Source organism: Macadamia integrifolia, chromosome 8 (genome assembly GCF_013358625.1).
Source record: "Macadamia integrifolia cultivar HAES 741 chromosome 8, SCU_Mint_v3, whole genome shotgun sequence".
Classification (NCBI taxonomy): domain Eukaryota; kingdom Viridiplantae; phylum Streptophyta; class Magnoliopsida; order Proteales; family Proteaceae; genus Macadamia; species Macadamia integrifolia.
In genome coordinates, this window is record NC_056564.1 from 23,381,722 (window position 1) to 23,403,976 (window position 22,255).

Sequence of the window (22,255 nt, forward strand, 5' to 3'; positions counted from 1 at the left end):
TGCATGGTTTGAGGTATTAGGAGTCGGTCTGTATCATCAGTATCGACCGTGATTGATACCTGCCCAATACCATATCAACCATCAGTGACGGATACCTAACTGATACTGTATTGGTGGTGTTGAAACATGGGAGGCAAAATGGTCTAACAAAAACTCATTGGTATATGAGGGGTAAAACGATCCAATAGAGCCCACTACAACCTATTAGGTGGCCAATTAGTGATCCAAGGGCCGGGAAGACCCACACACACATCCCAATACATGAACGTGTATCCTCAAGTCCTCCCAACCCTTAAATCCCTAATATTTGGATATCCAATTAACTGGAAATGATATGTTTCCATTTTTATCGATATCAACTGCAATCAATACAGGTATCTATGCTGATATAATGCACCAAAACTCTAAATAGAAGGAGAGCTCCTGATGAAACTCACCTGCCCAAAAGTTGTCCATTCTTAGGGTCACAAGATGAAAGAAGATATTCTCTCATTATCACATAAAACTTCTCCCAAGATCATGACCTTTCCGGTCTCAGTGGGCCCCATTCATTTTTAATTGACCTACGTAGCACCAAATGGGCCTCTTTAAGAGCCCAATGGGCCATTTCCTCATTGGTCTCAGTGACCCCAATGCACGATACGCCCTTTGCCTTAATTGATTAATCATTATAATATTCAAATAATTGATGGGCTCGGCTGGTAAATGGGAAGAACTTGTCAACACTACTGTGTCAAAAGGTCATCCATTTGGACGGTTGTCCTTATACTTAGCTGGCATTTGATCAAACCCAATAAAAAAGATACTCATCTTTAAATTACCTTTATACCCTCAGAAGTTCTTCAAATTTTCACGTTTACTACCCTCCATTTCTTCAACTCTGCAAATTTTCATCGGATCTCTCTCTTTCTCGAATTCTCTTCAAAATTTCAAAGACGACAAAGCCAAAAAAGGGTAAAGAAAATCAATAGATACAAGTAAATCAGAGGGAATATCATCATCATACCATATGTTTTCTGTCCATAACAATCTCTCTCTCGATCTATGACTGAAATGGTCATGGAGAGGGTTAATCTCCGTAGAGATTGTGATTCAGGAGATCCAAGTCTCCAAATCGTTGGGTTCAACAAAGTTCCATTTTTTTTTCTTCATTTTTAAATTTTAAATAAAATACAAATTTTGTGTTCATATTTCTCCGATTCATGGTCAGACTCTAACGATCTTCGCAGCTTTGACGACGGGATTCTCGCGCGCTATGGCTTCACGACCGGCAGTCTTGTAATCGTAACTGCACACGTGTCGGTCAGAGTACCTATGCTCCGAACAGAACAAATCCCCGCACCGGCATCGGAACCCCGTCAACCCTACCTTCCTCCTGCAACCGGAGCACCGGTACACCTCTCGCCTGGAACTGATAGAAGCTTTCCCCTCCGCCGATCCTGCCACCGTCGTCTCCTCCAACGTTCGTTCCCTTTTAGTCTCCGCCAGCGGCTGATCTGATTCAGATCTGGACGGCGATCGAGACGAGCTGGATCTGGGCTTATTTTCTTGAGAGGCGGAGAACTTGAGGGGCTTCAAGACTCCTGCGTTAGGCTTGAAGCAGTTTTGGCACATATTGTTGGTGGCTGGGTTACCAGGGAAACCACAACCGTTTGTGCAGAGGGTAAGGGTTTCAGGAACCTTGAATTCCGTCTCTTCTTTCTCCCTCTGAGCCATGGTTTTCCGATTGATTTCGATCTGAGATGTGGAAGAAGGAAGAAACTACAGATCGATCAGATCAAACTAAGAGAAAGAAGAGGAAAAGGGTCTGGATGGGGAGAGAACTAGAGGAACGAAGGGCAACGTTAGGCGGATGGGTTTCTTTTATGGGATTCTAAGGTCGGTAATGGGTTAATCGCTGTAGAATATGGGCCTCTTTCCAACGCGCATCAAACGTTCCCTCCTATTGATTTTACCATATTACCCTCACTTACCTTTATACCAAAATGTCATCTTTCTTCATCAGCTCTGACGTGTTCTCTTTGTTATCTCCCTCTCTCCTCATCAGCTCTCACTCATGCATGCCCCACGGGCTAAAGTGGCCATCTAAGAATCCCAACCCCAATGGACCATCCGGTCCATCCCGGTCAATGCAGTTTGGGCCAAACTCAAAAATCAATGTGATTCAAGGATGTCAATCGGTATAGTATTCAGTATTTGGTATATGGTTTTGGTATGGTATAATAGACCTAAAGTCAATAATGAAACCGTACGAAAAAAATGTCTACATTTCAATACTGATATCATACTGACTTGGTATGACTTTGATATTATTTTCATTCCCTATGAATACATTTTGGTATATTATTGTTATCATTTTTTGTCTTTTATGTATATATTTAGTATGATATCATATTGTATTTCAAAATATGTTATTTTTTTATATCGACACTGTACCAAATCTCTTTTCATATAATTTTAATACGGTAATTCAGTACTTTTTACACCTATATGGTATGGGTACCAAATTATAGCCTTAAATGTGATGGTTGGTCCATTAAAGTTGGCCAACCATATGCCTGAACCGGGTGTATCTGGCCGGATCAGACTAAGATATTAATGATAAAATGAACGGGGACCGCGAGGAGCTCACCAAGTTGTGTATAATTAATGCTTAAAAACATAAGGGGTGAAATCTTGGACGGTGAGGAATAAAACTGGAATTTCACATCACCATTGTACCCCACCGTTTCTAGTGACGAAACCCCATTTCCTTTTCTTTTTGTACTTTTATCTCCTCTACTCTCCAGCTTTTAAGCCGCCTGATCTGACCGTCCCTTTCCCTTTCCCTTTCAGTGGAGTCGCTCTCGTCACAGCTCTGCCGTACACGTGGGAATATGGATTGATGCTCACGTGTCCGTGCTTGTAGCCAGCTAAGCCGGGTTAGACTCCTGTGACCATTCCCTCGCCACGCGCCTATCAATAAGCGAAGCACGATGATTCGCATTCGTACAGTGGCCCCATTTTAAAGTAATCTGATTCCCACAATAACATCTAACGCTCCTGGAACGAAGTTTATTTTTTATCCCCTTGGGGCATAGACCGATAGCTTTTGTAATCACATTCCATCTAACAGGGTCGATGTGATGTGAGGCTCATGGTGGGCCCACGCTCGGGTCCCACATTTTTAAGAAGTCAATCCTTATCAAGTGTCCACGTAGGCATCATATGGATTCTCCGACGATGCCGTGGAATTTGAGATGACACCATAATGCTCGACCCTTACAACCAGCATTTTCTACATTTTCTCATAAAAGTAATTTTTTCTTTATTATTTAAAAAAGGAAAAGGGTTTAGTAAAAGATAGATGCCTCTACATTTGGTGGGTCAATGGAAATATTAGTAAAAGCATCAATAGATTTTTATCTTTCATGAGGAGTGGAGTTGGTAAGGTATAAAGGTCAAGTTAATTTTCACGTTAATTTTTTCCTTTAAAAAAATTATATAATAAGAAATTATACAAAAGAATCGTCTCTGATTACGTGGCTCTTGCGCCCAAATACAAAAGGCAACGAAATTATATATTTACCCTTTCTTTATGCTCATGTCCACCTCCTCATTAGTCCCTATGCTAGCGTAAGGGTCATTAAACCAGATACTATTATTTTTCACTAAAAATTTAACATAAATGATAGGACATTTGGAACACTTTAGGTTCAGACAATCTTTCCCTCTTCCAAAATAAGGAAAAATCACTTTAAACTGCTAAGGAGGGGTACGCTGACACCATCTCTTTATCTCTCTTTCTCATCACATGAAAATGACTTTTGTTATCATTCTACCACATCTTGTTGATGCATTCTTCTATACCGTTTGCTTATAAAACTTTCTTTTTATAAATATTAACTTTTGAGGTAGGAGATTTATACTTGGCACGCAAGTAATGACATCTCTTAAGCCAAACTAATGAAAACATGAGAGGGATTACTTCACAATTTGTATATCAAGGGATCCACGTGGTCAGAGAAGAAAGAGGATGTGAAAAAAATGCGTAGTGCATGATCGTATACAAGAGATCATATTCCCTTAAAATTGAGCAAAGAGTGCGGCATGTCTCTTCCACTTTTCTTTATAAAAAACAAGCAATTAACTGGTAGGTAAGGGTTAAAGGGAAACAGAAAAGGTTAATTAAATGCTGACATCATCATTACGGAGGGCTGATTTGGTTGGAAAAAAATAGGAGGGCTAATTTGGTAAATATTCAAGATGGGAGGCCATTTGGTGAGAAAATCCTACAATATTTTATTTACCAATAATAAGCAGGAAGGCATGTGCCGCACACATGCACGTATGTAGGCCCCAAATAATTGATATGATATCGTTTTTTTTATGGGGTAAGGAGATGATATCATTTTTAAGCTACTTGATTGGTACCAGTCATATTCTATCCCACATGTACGGCAGCTAGGCAGGTCTTAATTTATTTTGCTTTTTTTTTTTTTTGTAAAGTATTTATTTATTTTGCATATTCATACATATTCTACTATGCATTGTCTCTCATAATGAGATGTGAGGTCCATCTTGATATATATTTTTTTCTCATTCCATGTAGATGATATCATTTTTTACACTATTATTGGTGCGGTGTATAGATTTCCTCATACACTAGTGTTATGAAGATTCTGTCTCCTTTAATAGAAATATCAAATATGCTATTGAAACCCAATATTGTTCTAATATTTACATATGATATACATTGTTGTTACTTTTATCCTATACATTTTGGTCATTCATGAAAATATTGATGCTATTTTCCCAAAATATTTCTACCACATTCTACAAATTTTTTTTTTGAACCACATAAAAAAGGAATGATTGGCCATCACGTGCCATGTTTAAAGAGTATATATATATATATATATATACACACCATCCCGTGATCATCATGTATGCATTTTTTTTTAATAATTTTTGATGTCTAAGATTACAGTTATAATATTAATAAAAAAATATTTAAGGGTAGTTAGATCCATATGTACCTAATATTTTCAAAACTCACAAGATAATTCTGAATAATTCATTTTTACATTTCTTTTTTATTCTTAATCATCTGTTCTCATGCAGAGTTGGCAGAGTATACATTAATGTCTTGAGTAGTGATGTATACTCGGTGAGCCAATACAAAATGGGTATATGTTTGAATTAGGCACGTGGTTAATCTAGACAATGTCTTTTCCGTGCAATAGTCTAAATGGATATATTATTCGTCCATATAGAAAAATAGATATCTTGTGATATTTAGAAAATAACAGACCATTTAAAAATTTAATAACTAGCCAAAATGTAATTACAAAGTTGACGAATTATTGTTGTCACAACTATTTGTTATTCTTCCATATGGACATATAATATCTTTATTTTGGCTGTTGGATAGAGAATACATGGTCTAGATCAATCATATGTCAATTTATATTGGCATAAATTTTGTGTATGTCCATATATGTGTAGTAGTATTCTAGACATTACTATACACTCTCCCAACTCTAAGTGGAAACATACAATTTTGTATAAAAATCGTAGAAATGAATTACTTAGATTTTATCTTGTGAATTTTGAAACATCACACACACACACACACACACACACATATATATATATATATATATATAGGAAAAAGGTTTTTGTGGGGAGAGTGGCCCGTGCACCTAAACATCTATGAATGTTTCCTTGTGCATTAATGTCGACACTCACGCACACATAGGAATCACACTCCACCACTTGAAACACTTTCCCATTATATATTTATAGGAACGTGTGGAGGAATGTGGCTCTAATGCCCGCTCAGACATGGAGGATGAAATTATTGAATCACCTCTATGAAATGAAAAATGACGTCTTATTAATGTTTTATCATGTATTTCCATCAATTTTTATATACTAACCGAAACCACACTCCCCCATGGAAAAAGAGGATATAGCGAACATGGCCGGTTAGCATCATTTTCCCATTTATATAATGATGAGAAGAATGTATCCATCAAAATTATATAATACTAAACCAATGAACAACTTTAAATATTTTCATAATCATTTGGCTTTGGGCTGTGGGGTGGAACTTATTTACAGAAAATAATAATAATAAAATAAAGTAAAAATGAAACCTATGCAATAGAGGTGTGATCGAGGCTTGAGCTGATGGTAAAGAGAGAAGCCTGCTTGTTGGCGCGTAGCTCTTAGCCACAGGGGCCCCCCGGCGACTCAAGTTGAGCCGCAACCTCGTCGACGCGCAAGTATGACGCGAAAACTTACGCTCGATTATATTTTTTCCCTTTGTGGAGACGCGCGAATTGTACCGGGAATGAGAATAACTACAACCGCTGCTCATTGTATAGTTCCACGCAAATCGCCAAATAAATTCCTATTTGATGGTTGACAGTTCGCCTGTATACAAGTAAGGTTCCTTCACAAAAATGCAAGATTGAGTAATGAAATAATATAGGGAGGAAGCATCTGTAAAAGCGTTATTTTTAATTTTATGAGAATGAGGTAATCATTTTTGTCTCCAATGTGTCTAAATGCAAGGATCATACCCTCTCGAGGAAAACATTTTTCATATATTACAGTGGGTAATAGGTGGAGTAGGATACAAATGTTTCCAAAAAAGAAAAAAAAAGGGTAGGGTGGGGGTGGTTCCAAAGCCGAGCCCACCCTAAGCAAGAATAGGGTTTGGGTTGAGATTTTCTGGTCTAAGACTAGGTCGGGTTGTGTTGGGCTAAAGTCACAAGTTGAAACATGTTTGACTTGGCTCAACCCAATTTGACCCTGATTTAATATAACTAAATATTAATTAGGATTAAAGAATGTTTCCTTGTAGTGTATCCTACACCACACACATGGGGAAGTGGAGCTTGGACATTGGTGTCTTTTCACAGCCTGGTTCCACTTCCCCATGTATGTGGACATAAGGTATATTAAGATGCAAACATCATTTACAGTGAGTGTAGTGTTGCAGTGAGCATCGGATGGCTGAAAGAACCTCAGGGTGTATGTCTAGATGTTCTTAACCATCCGATGCTCACTGCATCACTACACTCGCTATAAAGAATAATCACTTTACATTATTAAGAGGTAGTGTTTTTTTTTCCCTTTTAATTATTACATGTTACATTTAATGCTTCAAGCCTTTGGACTTGGTTAGTTTGGATTAGGCTTCAGCTAACTAAGAATACTCGAGGTTGAAAAGTTCTAAAAAGTTGAATCCAATTCGCCTTGTTTCATCTATAGTATTGGAGAAAGGTTTGTTAATTTAGACACATTGTCTAGTAAGAGACAGAGTTGCACAAGGTCACAGTGTGTCATCTTTGCTCCATTGAACAAAATTTTGTTTTCATATTATACTTGGGCAAAAATGTGACGGTATAGACATTTTGCCATGCTTATAAACTAGTCCCGTTTTTCTCAATCACATCTTTTCCGATGTGGCAGTAATTGATAATCCTTCATGGATTAGTTACTTGCCAAATTCTATATAAAAATTCAATTATATTGGAGGATTCATGCAAGTGGACTACCAAGTGGCATTTACCAAAAAGAAGAAGCAAGTGGCCAAAAGGACTGGGAAGTTCGTTCAATGCACATGGTTAAGTCATGGGACAAACTATACATGTGTATTACGTAAATAACCTTTTATTTGTTTTTTGGGTAAATTATGTGTTAAGTTAGGAGTTTAAATGAGGAAGCATCACATCTGGAAAAGAAGAAGTCAAGAATTGTTGGCTAAGATGTGACATCCCATGCGAAACCCTGCAGTGACGGGAGCGCGTGCGGGCCTGCTGGGCTCCGATTGAAACCCACAGAGGAAATGTTTTTCCTGTTCTTGTGCTGAAGAAGCGTAAATTTCAATCGAGTGGAAAACTGGACGACACGAACACCACGTGGTTTACCAGTGAGAATAAGATTGAGGAGTCGGCAATTGGCAATTAGGGAAAGAGGTTGTGAGGTCGAATCTATTTTATATATATATACTAAAAAAAATGTTAATAAGCACGTCTAGAAATCAGCAGGTAAATCTAAATTCATTCAATTTTTAAAATTCAAATCAAAATCGTTGGGTATGTTAGGATTTTTATGTGGGCTTAATTGATACCGATTAATCTATTAGACCCAAGCAATTATAGATCCACTCTGATTAGGAAACTCCTAGTTCTTTCCATTGTGAGAGTGGAATAGAGTTTTAGGGATTTTATTATAAATAGAATACTGACAGTCCCTGCAGCCATTACTTTACTTAATGCCTTATTGGTTTTGGGAGCACGATTTTCTCACAAGAGCAAGTGCACAGACAGAAAAGAAACCCTAGAGTAAGAGGCTGCAGAAGATCTCAGTAGAAGTACTTCACTTGCGTAGTTCGTCATTGTCATCTTCATGGGAGTAATGTTTAACCACATGGTACAGAGGTTCATGATCTATGTTCATGGGACACAGGTATTTCTTTATTCCCATTTATGGTTCATGTCATGGTTGTCCCATTGATTATTATAGATATGGTAAATCTATATGGTTATGTATTTTAAAATGGGATACTTTATTTTTCTTGGTTTAAGGACTACACCTATGATTAATCTTTTATGATTGGTTGATGATTCTTATATTCTAAACAATATAGGGTTATTCATATGTTTAATATGGTAAAGAATCCCCAACAATTGGTATCAGAGCCAACCCTTACAATGTTAGAATCAAGGAAAATTGATTTTCTATAGGGTTTGTGTCTCAAATCATGAAAATCATAATTTTACCATTACTTAAAGATCCCATATGGAAAAACTTTCTTCACGAAAGTTGTAGAGCACGAAAAGACGGTTGCGACGATATACCGCAAGTCACCGAAAACCTCCGAACGCGTCGGCACACACCGCCAAAAACCGGCTATCGGAGGAGAGAGAAAAAAAAGTTTTTTTTTTAAATAAAAAAAAATGGCCTCGAGTCATCGCCGGGTCACCTCGGAAACCCTATCGAGTTAACCCGGGGTGCAGTGGGTCAACTCATGACCAACTCTGTTTGACTCGGTTAAAGGTTGACCGAATCGTTAACCAATTGACTTGGACTTTGACCCGGAATCAATATGCCTGAACCAGATTAGACTGGTTGGCCGAACCGGTTGGTTTGGGAAACTAGATGGATTTTGATATATTTTTAGTTCTGCAACTTCAAATGGCTCGTACTGGCAAATAGTGAAGAATTTTTCACCCTGATTTTTTGCGTTGAGTCTAGTTTTTCGTGCTCTTCGTTTTGATATATTATGAGCTTAGTTTTGATCAACTTTATGATTTGTTTTGTATAAGTTACAAGTATGGATGGTTAATGAATTTTTATGATTTTCCTATTAATTGGAATAAATAAAAGAAAATCAACTCATACATTACTTACATATCAGAATATGAACTTGTTTATTCTTGGTAATGTAGTTCATGCTTTTGTTTATGAATATTTTTATTCATGCTTAAACAATCCCACTTTTAGTTACCGGAATGAATTTGTAGACTATTACAATAAGATTGGGTGGAATTAGGGGTGTCAATTCCTAAACCGAACCGGTAAAACCGGCCGGACCGAACCAATAACAACCCGGACCGAACCGAACCGAAGCCTTATTGGTTCGGTTCGGTTTCGAGTATTGTAACCCCAAAACCAAATCGAACCGCACCGAAAACCGGATGAACCCGAAACCAAATCGAAACCGGCTCAAAACCCGGATCGAAACCGAAACCAAACCGGTAAGAAACCGAAACACTCCAAAATTCATTAAAAAAATCAAAATTTGAATAGTTTTGTATACATTTGTATGGAAAATCGAATCCAAACTAGACCAAAAACCAAAACCAACCCGGTTACAAATCGATTTAAGAAACCGAAGTTCAACAATTCATCATTTGGTTGTTTCCTAATGGCTCCATACCGGTTTAAAAAACCGATCCAAACCGAAATGAACCTAATAAATCCAAACCGGTACCAACCCGAACCCAAACCGCACCGAAGCCGGCACCGGAACGAAACCGATAAATCCTTAATGGGTCGGTTTCGGTCACTTCCAAACTCACACCGAAACCGGTGGAACCGGACCGAAACCGCACCAACCCGGACCGTTGACACCCCTAGGTGGAATCCACCAAAGTGGTAAAGTTCAATCTTATTGTAATAGAATACAAATCAAAGTCTTCTTTGTTTGAAAAGACAGAGAATAATGATTAGTAGCAAAGTTGTTAATGTTCACCCAAAGGTAACATTATCAAAGAAAGGTTAAAGTTAAAGCAAGTGAAAAACAGAATAGAGATTCTCAACCTAGAAGATGCTGTCCATTCAAAGATGACGGTACTTTTCGAAAGTTAGAAGAAGTCTCGCAGTAATTGCAGAAACTTGAGTGGATCAGTATGTAGTTCCGGTTGACACTCTTGAAGTAATTGATAATTGAGCATTGTAATGTTTATTTTGTTAACAGTTACATGCTTGTTCTTTTACATGTAAATTGATATTTAGTTCATGTTTAAATAACCCACAAATTTAAGCTGTCAGGTGTAGTTGTAAGCTATTGCAGTGGAATTGATGGAACCCACCAAAGTGGTAAAATCTAAAATTACTGTAATAGGTTTACAACTCAAAGATTTTGTCTTATATTCAAAGACATAGAAAATTGTTAGCAGGAATTAGGTAATGTTTGCCCAAAGGCGACATTATCAAAGACAAGCATAAATGCAAGTGTACTCTAGGCAGACCTTAACCTAGAAGTTGTTATGCATCCAAAAGTGATAGTAATTTTTGAAGTTGAAGAGCTCCCACGGTCATTGTAGTTTTGAGTGGACTAGTGCATTCCAGACCTAAATGTTGAGATTGTAGTTCAGTTGACACTTTGATTATGTTTAATGGTTAGTGATGTAATGTTGGTTTTTATTGATGTTACATGCATTAATTAAATATCGAATGGATTATTCTTCCTTGAGTTGAACCATTAAGCTAATGTCTTTAAAAGTGGCTTGAGAATATAGAGGTCTACATATGTCTCAAAGACCTAGTTTTCTATACTAGGAGAACCAAATCAATAGTTTGGTTTTATGCTTTTAAAGCAAAGTTTTTTTGCCCTAAAAGGTATTGGACAGTTGATCAATGACAATAGGGTGGATAAGCGTTTCATCACTATGACCATAGGTTATAGGTTTATTTAATGTGTTATTTTTTGTATTCCGATTGGATCAATTCTGATTGGTTGGGTTGGATTAGTGTCGATTTTGATCAATCCAATACCAAGTTCTTAAACACTGCCATTGTTCTCTGAAAACCTATTTATGAACATTAATTGATAAATGTTTGGTTTCTTTTGTTTTTGGGCATATGTGAACAAGTTTATATGTATGTCACATTTAACGAATTGTGTTATCCAATAAATGGATTAATTTATGACTGGTCGAACCAAGTGGGAGAATAAAAGTATGGATCTTAAGCTATTTTATGTGGCTCGACCAGTGGGAGAATAAATTCGGTATACTAGGTTGCTAGTGGGAGGATGTTACTAGTAGAAAGTCAGTATACTAGGTTGCTAGTGGGAGAATAAATTCAGTGCACTATATTGTTTTTCATGCAAAAGAATTATTTGGAGTTTTGCATTGATTTATTATTATCATGATATTGAAAAATTATTTATGACTGAAATATATAGTAAATTCATATTCATGTCATTTTGTACTTAAATGTTTTGTTTGAAACACCCTATGATGAATAAATATATTAGAATTAAACTGGGTGTGAGCTTCCGCACATTTTATGCTGCACAGTATATTTCTAGAAAACTATGAAAGGATTGGATGCAATCCACCAAAGTGGCACATCCTATTATTTCATAGTTTTTCCAAGGCAGCAAAGTTGGTGACATTTGCCCAAAGGTGATGTCACCCAAGTTAAAGAAAGTACATGTATGGAAAGGACTATAACTTAGAGGTTTTTAAACCCACATGTGATAAAAGTAATTGTATTTTCACAGTAAATTTGAATTTACAAGAAGACCAGTACATTCTTAGCCCAAAGGATAGGAATGTAGTTACGGTTGTGACTCTTGTGTATTTTATCTGCTAGATGTATATTTATTGTGTAGTTTATCTACTAGGTGTATATATTAAATTTTCTAGCCCGATTATTTGGTGTGTATGATTCATACCTGAGATTTTTAGGGTTACTTGATCTGGTTTTAGCTCTCAGGGAACCCAAACAGGTATTGTTGCTGAACAAAGCACAACTGAAGGGAAATATGAACAATTTTATTGCCCTATTAAGTTTATAATGACTTTGGAGTAATTTTGAATTGATTTTATCTTAAATTCTGTTTTCTGAATTATTTATGTACATTTATGCTTCATTTGTTTGTGTTGTCTCTGATTGTGTAAGAAACACATTAAAGCATACACTTCTGTACATATATTCATCTCTAATGTGGAAAACATGATAAGAATGAGTGAAACCCACCAAAGTGGTACATTCAGTTCAATTGTGTGTTTCCCAAGGTAAATGTGACATTTGCCCAAAGGTGATGTCATCCAAGTTTATCGACAAAGTACTCAAGAGCCATATTTTTTGACATTGGTGTTATTGAGGTTTTTGATATGCTTGGTCAGTGGGAGTTTTATGATCTCATTTAACCAAAGATATCATGGTGGTAAAAGCCAAAGTTTAAAGGTTGTGCTTGTTAAGATTTATTGACAGTGCTTAGCCAAGGTAATTGACGATATTTTGTCAGAATTTGTGATGTATGATGGTATTTAGCCTATGTCCAAAGAAGTGGTGGTTTACCATAGGCGGTTTGCCAAAGTTTGTGATTTATGGTGGTATTTAACCTAAATCCATGGAAGTGGCAGTTAGCCATAGGCGGTATGCCAAAGTAAGATATTAATTCAAGAAAATGGCAGTTTGCCAAGTATTGATTAATATCAAAGTTTTCTACCTGTGAGGTTTTCAAGGTAGGTTGATCTTTAGATCAAAAAATGACCTATAAGAAAATGTATATTTCATGTGATCACAGGTATGATTTCAACTCCTTATATAAATGTTTCCAGGCGATTTGGATTGATAATTTTCTATTGTCTGTAACATTAGATAGTTATATGCCGTATATTGAGGTGTATTTTCTACTATTGTTCAACAATAGAGATTATTGATTAGATCAAAGTTTGTTTGAGTGGTGTTCAGTCTTGGGATTATTTGGCCAGGAGTCAATGAAAAGACATCAGTATCAGTGTAGCCCAAGTGGGAGATTGTTAGGATTTTTATGTGGGCTTAACTGATACCGATTGATCCATTGGACCCAAACAATTATAGACCTACTCTGATTAAGAAACTCCTAGCTCTTTCTATTGTGAGAGTGGAATAGGGTTTTAGGGATTCTATTATAAATAGAATACTGACGGTCTCTGCAGCCATTACTTTACTTAATGTCTTATTGGTTTTGGGAGCACGACTTTCTCACAAGAGCAAATGCATAGAAAGAGAGGAAACCCTAGAGTAAGAGGCTGCAGAAGATCTCAGTAGAAAGACTTCACTTGCGTAATTCGTTATTGTCATCTTCATGGGAGTAATGTTTAACCATATGGGACAGAGGTTTCATGGGACACAGGTACTTCTTTATTCCCATTTATGGTTCATGTCATGGTTGTCCCATTGATTATTATAGATATGGTAAATCTATATGGTTATGTATTTTAAGATAGGATACTTTATTGTTCTTGGTTTAAGGACTACACCTATGATTAATCTTTTATGATTGATTGATGATTCTTGTATTCTAAACACTATAGGGTTATTCATATGTTTAATATGGTAAAGAATCCCCAACATATTCTCCTACGTACACCTAATCCAAAATCACATCGTTGTCCTTTTTTCTTATATATGTTTGCACCTAGACATAGGGGGACATGAAAAGACGGCAAAAGGCGTGTCCCCTCCATCACACAGCCTCCCATTGGCCACTGCTCTGGCAAGTGGACAGAGGGTTCTCTTGCCCTTTTCCCCTGTATTTACTCATCCAAAACAAAATGATCACTGATTGTCCTTCTTGTGTTTGTGGGTTGGTTTTCTTCTATAAGAATGAGGTGATAAAGCCAGCGGTTAATGGGATATTGAACGTCTTGAGGTCATGTCTCAAGGCGAAGACGATACGGAGGGTGGTATTCACTTCATCTGCTGGTGCTGTTGCCAGACAAGAGAAGCAGCTCCCTGTATACGATGAGAGCTCATGGAGTGACTTAGAATTTATAAAGAAAAAGAAGATGACCGGATGGGTATATATGCAATCCATCTCTCAACTCTAAATTAATCATATCAACTAAGTTTTAGTGCTAATTCTCATATCTTCCTGTGGTCAGATGTACTTTATGTCCAAGACATTATCAGAGAAAATAGCATTGGAATTTGCAGAGGAGAACAGCTTAGACCTAATCACCATTATACCAACCCTTGTGGTTGGGCAATTTTTAACTCCTTGGATGCCGCCTAGCATGATAACAGCTTTTGCACTAATCACTGGTTAGTGATCAATCTTATGGTCATCGGTTCGAGGTGGAAAACAGTCTTTCTGCTGAGTAGAGATAAGGCTGCGTACATTATGATTTTCTGTCGATTCCACAATGGCGAAAACCTTGTGCACAGTGTACACCATTTCTTTTCCTTCTATAAATGTCATTGATCAATTTCTAGTGCAAGAAATGAAGCCCATTACTCAATTCTGAAGCAAGTTAAATTTGTGCACTTGGATGACCTTTGCAATGCTCATATCTTCTTGCTTGAGCACCCTGAAGCAAAGGGAAGATACATTTGCTCTTCTCATAATACCAACATCATTGAACTAGCAAAAATGTTAAGAAAGAGATTCCCAGAGTACCACATCCCAACTGACTAAGGAGTATATTTTTCTGGTTTGGTCCTTAGAAGGCTCTCTGATCTCATTAATACTATTGGTGGTGCTTGTCATGCAGGTTCAACTTTGAAGGAGAAAGCTTGGAAGTGGTTGCTTTTTCGTCTAGAAAGCTTACAGAGCTTGGATTTGAGTTCAAGTACAGCTTAGAAGATATGTATGTGGGAGCCACTGAATCAGCTAGGGAGAAGGGTTTGCTTCCTAATCAAACCCAACTCAATGACAAGAACTTGAAATCTGAGGAAGCTGAAAAAACCCATTGAAAGCCAAGAAGATTTAATAAGAGGCGGAGAGGAGAAGATTTGATGTTAGGTAACGAGTTACTCATATGGACATTAATAAGGGAAGGGAGCTCTATTGTGCGATTTACAGAATGGGTTTCGAATTTGATGTTTCTATAACTTATGTTTTGATGTATTATGTACAACAAATATGGCTATGGACTTTGCTCTTCAAACGTTTGAGGGAATGCCTCAAAGGAATGTTACTACTGTTTTGAAAATACACATTGGCAAATCTTGAATACTTTTCAATTGAATGAAAGTTGGAAGGATTGGAACCCAGTCACTTCACTTGGAATCAAGGTTTTAAAACTCAGAATCGATCTCTTCTGATATCATCAATTTGGCTTTGATTGATATTTATCAGATTAGACTAGATCTGATTCAATTCTTAACTCATTCATTATCCGTTGCTAATTAAATAGACCATAAACAATCCATGTTCCTACTAATTACTTTCCACGCCTCTCACTAGTTCCACTCAAACAACTTCTTATACTCGTTTTATAACCATCCATGTCCACAATCCACATAAGATAATTAACTCCCCTATTACAAATTTAATACATTAAATAATATAAAATACATAAAGTAATATAAAATCTATTATTATTCACATCTTTGTCCTCAAGGACAATGAAATTAAAAAAAATAATAATTCCACCAAGATCTCATGTCTTAATATGGGATATTCCATTTAATAAAGTTGGATTTATCATCTTACATGGTACCACTCTGGTTGTAGGGAATGGTATCTCTTTGAAAGATATTTTTTTCTTTTTCTTCTTCATCGCCTTTATATTCTTCTTCTTCCTTGTCCTTTGATGTGCACCATCATGGCTATCTCTTCTTTGGATTTCCTCACTTCTCTTGAAGATTCTCCCATTACAAACTTAGGTGATAATTTATCAGCCACCATGGTAACATTTTCCATGATGTCGGTAACTTCCCCATGACTTTCTGTTGCCCCAAGTGAACTGCACACACAACGTTTTCCAAGTTTTCAACACTTTTACTCATCCCTGCCTCTGATACCATTTGTTAGGTGCACAAATAGAGAGATGAGAGAAAATAGGGTGAGAAAAGATAAGACAAAAGATGTTATGTAACATGATGAGGATAAGGAGCATGCATGTGGTGGATGACGTATGTAGTTATGTATGGTTGCATGTGGTTATGTAAGTTCCATGTAGTTATGTGAGTGCATGGGTTATGTGGCTAACGTGATATCAGGTAGTGCGTGTAGTTATCGCAATTTGTTGTTAGTTGCTCAAATTGTTAAATTGAACCCTTGAATAATTGTTACTTACTAGAAGTCATACAGTATGGAGAGGTATCTTTGGACTCGATAGCAACCTTGTTATTCCGAGGAGGGCACCTCAACGCGTCCCAACTTATCTCTTGATCTTTTGTTTTAATTCCTTGGCTTAAATTCTTATCCAATATAGGTACGTCACGATAAAGGAGAAATTCTCCTTCATAGGTACCATACAATTCTTTCCCTAAATCTGAAAATGCCTTTAGGATAGATGATGAGTCACGTCCAATCACAATAATGGCGAAAAAAGAGCACTACCTAATCATGTGGTCCTTTGTGTTTGGCATGAGGCCAAGCAACGGTAGCGTTCTTTAATTTCCCTTATGTACAGACTTTGGGTTTGCGTTTCATAGTAGTAAGCATTGGGTAAGGATTTCAGTGAACTGTGGTGATTTAAGTATGGCGTCTGATGATCATGAGCGTGGCACTGTGTGCGTGACCGGTGCAGCTGGTTTCGTTGGGTCTTGGCTCGTCAGGAACCTCCTCCACCGGGGCTACAGCGTCAACGCTACAGCGCGTGATCCTGGTTGTGTCCCTTATCTTTGCTTCTCTTCACCAACTTCATTTTTCTCTTTTTTTTTTTCTTAAATCTCTGTTTCTTCTTGTTCTGAGCATACCTTCTAATCAGGTACTGGTTCCGAACTGATTATTATAAAAGGAGGATTTTTTTGGCTATTTACTATATAAAAATAAAGGAAAATGGAGCTTTTTTCTTCTGGTTGAACATGCCTGTGCAACCCTCTTTTGGGTTAAATAATTGCTGTGTTAGTTTTTCCTTTTATGCTATAGAAATTTCTGTGATTCCTTTCTGGGAAAGTTCCGACACGCGCCATCGAGCTGTCTAACCATGCGTCTGCCTCATTTCCCCTTCTCAGCGAGAAGACTTGTGCCCTTGTCTCTAAACTCTTTACTACTGTTATCTTACTTGGAGGGGGTAGTATGACATGTACCTTGTGTTTATTTCTCTCTTCCGTCCTATAAAATGATCTCCTTACCCTTCATAGATTGAATAGAAAGAGGGTCATTGATTGGGTCTCATGCAAGCGTAGGAGCAACGGTCTTGGATCGAGAATGCTCTTTGTCTAGGAGCGTAACCATGTTCCAAGCCCTTGTGTCTATCTCTCTCCTCCCCTTCCCTGAAATGTCTATCCCCTAGAAATGATTCATTTCCAAGGGCAGTGGATTGGTGTTTCTTGTCGCTTGTCAGCGTAGGCTACACTCCAAGATAGAAAACACTTTCCCCTATAATATATACACACCTTTAGGGTTGTCGATAATAAAATTACACAGTTAATTGTGTGATCTTTGGTTTTTTTTTTTTTTTAAATGTCAATGAATAATAATTGCAGGCAATATAAACAAGGTGAAGCATTTGCTAGACTTGCCCCATGCTGACACACGCTTGAAGTTATGGAAGGCAGATCTTGTGGATGAAGGGAGCTTTGATGGAGCCATCCAAGGTTGCATTGGAGTGTTTCATGTTGCCACTCCCACGGCTTTTGAATCCAAAGATACCGAGGTGAGACAGCACCACATTACAACTAACAACAATCATCATTTATTTTAGTGTCGGCTAGATGGGTTGTAGTTGTTGAGGATTGATGTCTTATATTCAGATGATTGGGATGTTGGGCCCTTCCGAATGGTCGTTAAAACCCCATGGGTTTGAGGCCTAGAGGAGTTGGCCCGCCCATCTTGGTGTTTATCTTTGTTTCTTGGGCCACGGTGAACCTGGGGTCTATGCTACGATATAGAGGTGGTAACTCACAATAAATCTTTTTAGGATTTACATGGGGGTAATTTGGGTAATCTATCTCTTTGTTTTCCTACAAATTGTTGCGTTGGAGGTTATTAGGGTTACCGGGAATTCTTTTTAAACATAAAGTACCATGAGGGAGAGATCGCGTGACCCTTTATCTATTATTAGCAAATTACTCCCATCTCTCCTATGGACATATGCACTATGTTAAATCACATAAATTTTTATGTTGTTGTGTGTAACTGCTTATTCTTTCCGTTTGTCGTGTTTTCTGGATTTTTTTTTTTTTTTTGCGAAGGACAGCTATTCATGTCTTTAGCCTTACTAGTCTCCACAACCGCATGGACTGGGTCATACTGGGATTGAATACTAAACACTCCTGTGTGAGTGACCCAAGATGTACTTATTGGGAGTCAAACTTAGGAGGTCCATATTGTCCTAAAGTACAACCTAATACATCAAGACGACGAGGAATATGTATAGATTGTATGTTAACAAATGGATGTGTACAAGTAATATGTTAAAAACTTGTAAGATATATAAAAATGGAAGATTCTACGTCTTGAAGTAAGCTGATCATTGATTAGGTTTGCTCCTTATTTTCTTTGCTTAGTAAATTGACAAATCATAGTAGAAACACGTTATTGCTCTTTCTTGGAACATCTTGTTTTGATTCTCCAATAACCCTTGGTTTAATGTTTTTGTTCTTATTAAAAAAGAAAAAAGATTAAAAAGACTGACCAGTGATTGGCCTTGTGTTTGTGGGTTGGTTTTCTTCTATTAAGGATAAGGTGATAAAGCAGGCAGAGAATGGGATACTGAACATCTTGAGGTCATGTCTCAAGGCGAAGACGGTTCGGAGGGTAGTATATACTTCATCTATTGCTGCTGTTTGTGCTGTTAGACAAGAGAGGCAGCCGCCGGTATACGATGAGAGCTCATGGAGTGACTTGGAATTTATTAGGCAAGAAAAGATGATTCCATGGGTATATATGCAATCTATCTCTCATCTCTTAATTAATCATATTAATGTAAGTTTTGTACTAATTCTCATATTTTCTGTGATTAGAAGTACTTTATGTCCAAGACATTGTCAGAGAAAGGAGCATTGGAATTTGCAGAGCAGAACAGCATAGACCTAGTCACCATTATACCATCTCTTGTGGTTGGGAAGTTTTTAACTCCTTGGATGCCGCCTAGCATGATAACAGCTCTTGCACTAATCACTGGTCTGAGTTATTCATTAATTATCTCTTAGCTAGCAATTGTCCCTAATTTTATAGGGTCCAGATTCTCACAGTGAGCAGTGAGGTGCAATGAGTATCGAATGACTAGAAGGATTTGATTATATCCCCCAACCATTGGATGCTCACTGTAACTCACCGCTTACTGCATAGGATTTTCTTTTTTTTTCTTTTGCGATTTTATAGTGAGATCATAGTGATCAATTTTGGATTTAGATCCTCTCAATCGAGGGGTGGCTAGAGAGGGACTAACCAGACACAAACAGGAGAAAGAATTTCAAATTTCACTCTCTCTCTTGCTATGTGTCTGGTTGATCCCTTTGTTCTGAAGAGGATCTAAATCCATCAAATTTTGTAGGGTGGACCTTGGTGCAATATTAAGGATGCTTTATTGTGATTAAGTAGGGGTAGGCCAGTCGTAGGATCACTCTCTGGTCCCTAAGCTCTATGTAGAGGAGCCAAATCCATAGGGATAAGGCTGCATATATTATGGCCCTCCCTACAATCGGGAGTGATTATTCTCTGCAGTGAGTGCGGCGGTGCAATGAACATTGGATGGTTGAGAGCATCTAGGCACGCGCCCTGAGGTCCTCTCGGACATCCGATGCTCATTGGACCACCGCACTCATTACAGAGGATGTTTTTGCCACTGGCAATGGTAGGAGCCTCATGCCCAGGGTACACATACCTATTTATTTATTTATTTATTTATTTTTAAATCTTAGTGATCAATTTCTATTGTAGGATATGAAGCTCATTACCCACTTATGATGCAAGTTAGACTTGTGCACTTGGACGACCTTTGCAATGCTCATATCTACTTGTTTGAGCACACTAAAGCAAAGGGAAGATACATTTGCTCTTCTTATCACACCAACATCATTGAACTTGCAAAATGGTTAAGAGAGAGATTCCTAGAGTACCACGTCCCAACTGAGTAAGCTCCATATCACAATGGTACTTGGAATATATTTCTCTGTTCTGGTTCTTAGAAGGCTCTCTGATCACTAATACTAGTGGTGCTTGTGATCTTGCAGGTTCAACTACGAAGAAGAAAGCTTGAAAGTGGTTCCTTTTTCGTCTAGAAAGCTTACAGAGCTTGGATTTGAGTTCAAGTACAGCTTAGAAGACATGTACTTGGGAGCCATTGAATCAGCTAGGGAGAAGGGTTTGATTCCCCTTTCTAATCCAACCCCACTCATTGACAAGAGCTCGAAATCTGAGGAAGCTGAAAAAAACCAATGAAACCCAAGAAGAGAAATTAAACATTAATGAGGGAAGGGAGCTCCATGATGTTTGTATAACCTATGCTTTGATATATATATATATATATATACAACAAATACTGGGTATGGGAGGTACTCTCTTAAATATGGGGGTATGGTCAATGCTTTTCGATTGTTCGATGAAATGCCTGAAATAGATGTTGCTACTGTTTTAGAAGATACACTTGGGCCATCGGCTGTAATTTTGGAGTGAATGAAGTTGGAAGCCTTGGAACCGAGTCATTCACTTGGAATGCCATGATAGCTGGTTAGGTTCAGAATGGTGACTGCCGGCAAGTGGTGGGTATAATAAAAGCTGAATGTGTCTTGTGGGCTCACAGGCTCAATGGTAGGGTGATGATGACAACACTAAAGAACAAAACCACTTCACATCTATTGTCTCACGGGTTCAATAGTTGTCATGGTATTTTGTATTCCTATATATGATAACCCCTATATAGGACATAGGGAGGAAATGATCATCCCTTGGCTTATCTTATAGCCATGCCTTCATCAGTTTTATTATTATTGTATTATTAGCAATACTTGCATTGTTGCTGCTTTTACCCTACATAAAATGCTGATGATGATCAGATTGGATCTGCATAAATATTGGATTGAAGTTGTTTTACCCATAGTTTAGATGCCTTCCTGCCTTGTAATAGTCTACTCTGTAAATCCTCTCTACTTTACAGGGATAAAGTGGAATCCTTTTCAAAAATTAACCTCCTACATGGAGTCGTGGACAAGCTGGACTTGTTATAGTGAATGGATGTGACCACCTGCTATGAATTTGATTGATCAAGAGGTGGGGGCTTGCACTGATTGACAGGGTAGGTACTATGACATGGTCTTATCAATCAATTTGGCCGGATTTGGGCATGAAGAATTCTTGTTTATGATGGCAGCCTGGGGTAGAGTTAGCTATATCTGTCCAAATGTGAAAGGAGCTGAAGCAGGGCTAATGTTGACAGAAATGTTTAAAGCAAAAGGAATGAAAATCTCAGGTTGGATTTAACTAGGGTAATTTGTCTGTAGGAATAGATATAATTTAGTTTCTTTAGGCTACATTGGTTTCATACATGTATAGTAACACTTGGGTTCGTTTGATAATGTTTTTGCTGTTTCTATTTCAAGAAACGATAAAAACATAAATTTCCGTTTTTAGAAACAGAAACGAAATTAAAGGTGTTTGATAAGTCATGTTTTTAGAAGTCGATGATAACCAGTGAAAGACTTGTCACAAATCGTTTCTAGAACTATAAATAAGTAAAAATTTATATTTCTATTTCTAAAAATAAGTGAAACGAAACAGTTTTATCAAACGCTTTTTGCTCCATTTTTACTGTTTCTGGAAATAGAAACGGCAGAAACGCGTTTCTTGAAACGTTATCAAACGGGCTCTTGATCTTTCATTTTTTAATGCAACATTTTGTGCAGATTATCTTTAGGTTAC

At 37.5% G+C, this 22,255-nt stretch overlaps 3 protein-coding genes across 4 annotated transcripts; 2 read left to right on the forward strand and 1 right to left on the reverse strand.

Annotated features, from left to right (window-relative positions):
• Positions 1-972: 972 nt before the first annotated feature.
• On the reverse strand, positions 973-1,864 carry LOC122085936 (zinc finger A20 and AN1 domain-containing stress-associated protein 5-like). Its single transcript, XM_042654562.1, has one exon. The coding sequence runs from the start codon at positions 1,714-1,716 to the stop codon at positions 1,207-1,209; it is 510 nt and encodes a 169-aa protein (XP_042510496.1). The 5' UTR covers positions 1,717-1,864; the 3' UTR covers positions 973-1,206.
• Positions 1,865-13,781: 11,917 nt separating this feature from the next.
• On the forward strand, positions 13,782-15,436 carry LOC122086119 (dihydroflavonol 4-reductase-like). Its single transcript, XM_042654828.1, has 4 exons — positions 13,782-14,300; positions 14,385-14,548; positions 14,716-14,913; positions 14,994-15,436. Exons 1-4 carry the CDS (start codon positions 13,935-13,937, stop codon positions 15,193-15,195), a joined length of 930 nt encoding a protein of 309 aa, XP_042510762.1. The 5' UTR covers positions 13,782-13,934; the 3' UTR covers positions 15,196-15,436.
• A 1,363-nt stretch (positions 15,437-16,799) lies between these two features.
• On the forward strand, positions 16,800-21,409 carry LOC122086459 (dihydroflavonol 4-reductase-like). 2 transcript variants are annotated; one of them, XM_042655268.1, is made up of 6 exons: positions 16,800-17,057; positions 17,881-18,050; positions 19,076-19,276; positions 19,363-19,519; positions 20,279-20,471; positions 20,572-21,409. In XM_042655268.1, the coding sequence occupies exons 1-6, from the start codon at positions 16,931-16,933 to the stop codon at positions 20,777-20,779; spliced, it is 1,056 nt and encodes a 351-aa protein (XP_042511202.1). In that variant the 5' UTR covers positions 16,800-16,930; the 3' UTR covers positions 20,780-21,409. The 2 variants fall into 2 exon arrangements, with proteins under 2 accessions (XP_042511202.1, XP_042511201.1); XM_042655267.1 differs by having other exon boundaries at positions 16,805-17,057; positions 19,360-19,519.
• Positions 21,410-22,255: the final 846 nt, after the last annotated feature.

Coding starts and splice junctions, on each gene's coding strand:
- LOC122085936 (XM_042654562.1), bottom strand. CDS start 1,716: ATGGCTCAGAGGGAGAAAGAAGAGACGGAATTCAAGGTTCCTGAAACC.
- LOC122086119 (XM_042654828.1), top strand. CDS start 13,935: ATGAAAAGACGGCAAAAGGCGTGTCCCCTCCATCACACAGCCTCCCAT. Junction 14,301..14,384: donor AAAAGAAGATGACCGGATGG/GTATATATGCAA, acceptor TCCTGTGGTCAG/ATGTACTTTATGTCCAAGAC. Junction 14,914..14,993: donor GAGTACCACATCCCAACTGA/CTAAGGAGTATA, acceptor CTTGTCATGCAG/GTTCAACTTTGAAGGAGAAA.
- LOC122086459 (XM_042655267.1), top strand. CDS start 16,931: ATGGCGTCTGATGATCATGAGCGTGGCACTGTGTGCGTGACCGGTGCA. Junction 17,058..17,880: donor CGCTACAGCGCGTGATCCTG/GTTGTGTCCCTT, acceptor TAATAATTGCAG/GCAATATAAACAAGGTGAAG. Junction 18,051..19,075: donor TTGAATCCAAAGATACCGAG/GTGAGACAGCAC, acceptor TCTTCTATTAAG/GATAAGGTGATAAAGCAGGC.